Source organism: Mirounga leonina, unplaced genomic scaffold (assembly GCF_011800145.1).
Source record: "Mirounga leonina isolate KUSES-001 unplaced genomic scaffold, KU_Mleo_1.0 Mir_311, whole genome shotgun sequence".
Lineage (NCBI taxonomy): Eukaryota > Metazoa > Chordata > Mammalia > Carnivora > Phocidae > Mirounga > Mirounga leonina.
In genome coordinates this window covers 224,480-225,957 of record NW_023270674.1, presented here as the reverse complement: position 1 = coordinate 225,957, position 1,478 = coordinate 224,480, and the positions used below count along the sequence as shown (strand labels likewise).

The following is a 1,478-nucleotide window of genomic DNA, read 5'->3' as shown; positions in this document are numbered from 1 at the left end:
GCCAAGGCTCCTGAGCCCCGGACAGAGCACAGTGGGCCACCTAGTGAGGATCTGAGCTGGGTGCCTGGCTGGGGTCTCCTCCTGACTCTGGCTTTGCTCTGGAGTTTAACTCTAAGACCATTGACACCAAGGGATGTTCATTATCCTTGAAGAAACAGTGGTCATGTTTAAAGTAATCAGGAATGACACAGAAGGACTAGACAAATTGCTGAAGAGGGCAGAGTAAGGGGAAGAAATGCCTCAGTGTCAAATAGGGGCACTGTTCCAGAGAAAGGAAATGTTTCATGGTATCTGGAAGAAATGCAGTCCAATCTCTCCACATTAGACTCTGCTTCAACAGGTCTTACAAAACCCTAGCAGTGCTCTGCTCTCTCTGAACCTGCTTTTCTTAAAGCTGACTATTCTAAAGACATTTTACCTTGTATTTTCGGGCACATTTTCCTGATACTTTCCAAATCTTTTCTTTCCCTGGACTCCCTTCAGAATGAACATGCTCTGTTCAAACCACAAAGCACCATCCAGGCACCAACTCTCCAGGTGGGGTAGACAGGGCAAACACTGGGCATCTGAAAGGCAGACTCTAAGATAATTCTCTTTCTTGGCTGCTGTGGTCCATGGAGGCTCCTGTGGAGTGGGTGTTCTTGAGAGGAAGTGAAATAAGATGGTCATAACATTGATATTAAAGAAAAGAGTGACAAGAGAGGGTATGTGCTAATTTAGAAATAATCTCCACTGACATGATCTCATTCTAAAGGGCTTTACTTCTTTGTTTCAGTTCATCTTCAATCTAAGGAAAATGTCCTATCAGCAGCAGCAACAATGCAAAGTGCCCTGTCAAGGCCCTCCCCAGATCCCTAAGCCTTGCCCTCCCCAGGTCCCTGAGCCCTGCCCCCCGAAGGTGCCTAAGCCATGTCCCCCACCCTCCAGCCAGCCAAAGTGTCCTCCTGTTAAGTGTCCTCCCTGCCAGCAGGAATACCTGCCAAAGCAGAAGCGACTGTTCTGAAGCCACCTCCCTGACCTGGCAATGAAGATACTGCATCCCCTTGCCCCCACTCCATCTCCTCACTTTCAGCAACAACAAGGAATACTCAATACTTAGAAGATGCTTTTCTCTTCAGACTCAAGAAAAAAAGATATCATAGTCTATGGGTTTCCTCCCCAAATCAGCGGCTCTTCCCAGCCCCTCTCTAGGAGACTACATGGTGTAGACAGAAGTTCTCAAACCTTCCAGAGTCCTGACCTGTTCCTGCCCTTCTCCTTGACTGCTGTGGTCCAGCAGCTGGCTGCTCTGCCACGCTGCCTCCTGTTGGCTATATGAGGTCACTATAGGATGCAGATTTCCTTGCCAACAATCTGCCTCTGTAGGTTTCAAAGAAATGAAGGCTTCCAGGAGCAAACATGGTGGAGAAATTAAAACAAGAAAACTTTAAATCAACCAAAATTTGTCCAGAGTTCTTCAGAACACAACTCCACACTCT

General features: G+C 47.3%; 1 protein-coding gene across 1 annotated transcript; it reads left to right on the top strand.

Moving 5' to 3' along the window:
- The first annotated feature begins 558 nt into the window (after positions 1-558).
- LOC118026773 (small proline-rich protein 2H-like) lies at positions 559-1,241 on the top strand. Its single transcript, XM_035029777.1, has one exon. The coding sequence runs from the start codon at positions 797-799 to the stop codon at positions 1,001-1,003; it is 207 nt and encodes a 68-aa protein (XP_034885668.1). The 5' UTR covers positions 559-796; the 3' UTR covers positions 1,004-1,241.
- Positions 1,242-1,478: the final 237 nt, after the last annotated feature.

Excerpts from the sequence above, each read along its gene's own strand:
- LOC118026773 (XM_035029777.1), top strand. The coding sequence starts at position 797 with ATGTCCTATCAGCAGCAGCAACAATGCAAAGTGCCCTGTCAAGGCCCT.